We start from the raw sequence: 1,280 nt of genomic DNA on the forward strand, positions 1-1,280 counted from the left end.
TGATCCCTTCTGTAGAAATGAGAATAAGAATTCATTACATGTTACACAACTCTACCCCCAAATAGTCTCATTTTGGGACCTCCCCCAAGGAATCTCAGTATTTTGTCAATATAGGATAATATGTATGGGAAAAGGCAAAAGGGGCAAAAGATATTCCTAAAGGAGAAGTGAGAAAAGGGAAACTTAACAGTGAAGCTTAAGTTTTTAAAGAAGACACAATATTCAAATTACCCATTTTGAGATTGCAATTCATAGATATGATTAAGCCCACTCACCCATTATTGATTCAAAACTCATTTTATGTGAGGAATGCAGAGATCTAATTGTCCTTGTTACCACACTTTCTTCAGTAATCTCTGGATTCCTTGCTTGATCTCCTGGGTTCGCACCCCATACACAATGGGGTTGAGGGCTGAGAAAATGACATGGTGGAGGATGTTGAGCAAGACTGGCACATCAGGCGAGACTTTCTTCTTCACCACAAGAGTGAGCACGAAGACCAGAAGGATGGTGCTGAAGAAGAGGATAAGGATGAAGTGGGAACCGCATGTGCTCAGGGCCTTGGCCACAGCACCCTCTGCCTTGAGTCTCAGCACAGCTCGCAGTATGAAGGTATAGGAGAGAAAGATGAGGATGAGGTCAGATCCTAGCAGGGTCCATCCTACAGCAAACTGGTAGAGGCGATTGATGGTGACATCATCACAGGAGAGCCTGGAGACAGACATATTGGCGCAGAGGCAGTTCTCAATGACATTTGTCCTACAATAATGGAGTCGGGATGATAGAATGGGGATAGGTACTGTTAAAATGCCATTCCTGGCCAAAATAAAGACAGCAGCCTTGGCTACAAATTGGTCAGTGATGATGGATGGGTATCTCAATGGGTGGCAGATGGCTACATAGCGGTCATAGGCCATGACCATGAATGTGCAGGACTCCATGGAAAGGAAGCAGTTCATGATGTACATCTGGAGGAAGCAGGCATAGAAGCTGATGGACTTGAGGTCAAACCAAAAGACGGCCAGCACCTTGGGGATGACGGTGAGGCAGACAATGATGTCCAACAGGGAGAGGAGGCTGAGCAGGTAGTACAATGGCTCATGCAGAGATGCCTCCAGCCTGATGGTGATCAGGAGGACACTATTGGCCCCCATGGCTAAAAGAAAGAGGAAGCTGAGGGGCAGGGACAACCAGAATTTCCAGCTAGGGGACCTGGCAAAACAATTCGGGAGGAAGTCTGAAACCTCAGAGGAGATGGTGCCATTTTGGTGCGCTGTCAT

At 46.4% G+C, this 1,280-nt stretch overlaps 1 protein-coding gene across 1 annotated transcript; it reads right to left on the minus strand.

Moving 5' to 3' along the window:
- Positions 1-273: 273 nt before the first annotated feature.
- Positions 274-1,280, minus strand: LOC128776179 (olfactory receptor 56A3-like). The gene has a single exon (XM_053900044.1). It carries the CDS (start codon positions 1,278-1,280, stop codon positions 333-335), a length of 948 nt encoding a protein of 315 aa, XP_053756019.1. The 3' UTR covers positions 274-332.

The sequence above is a fragment of the Panthera pardus genome, unplaced genomic scaffold (assembly GCF_024362965.1).
Source record: "Panthera pardus isolate Hobbes unplaced genomic scaffold, ASM2436296v1 HiC_scaffold_12, whole genome shotgun sequence".
NCBI classification, from domain to species: Eukaryota; Metazoa; Chordata; class Mammalia; order Carnivora; family Felidae; genus Panthera; species Panthera pardus.

Bases quoted from the DNA above. Each gene is read 5' to 3' on its own strand.
- LOC128776179 (XM_053900044.1), bottom strand. From the start codon at position 1,280: ATGACAGCGCACCAAAATGGCACCATCTCCTCTGAGGTTTCAGACTTC.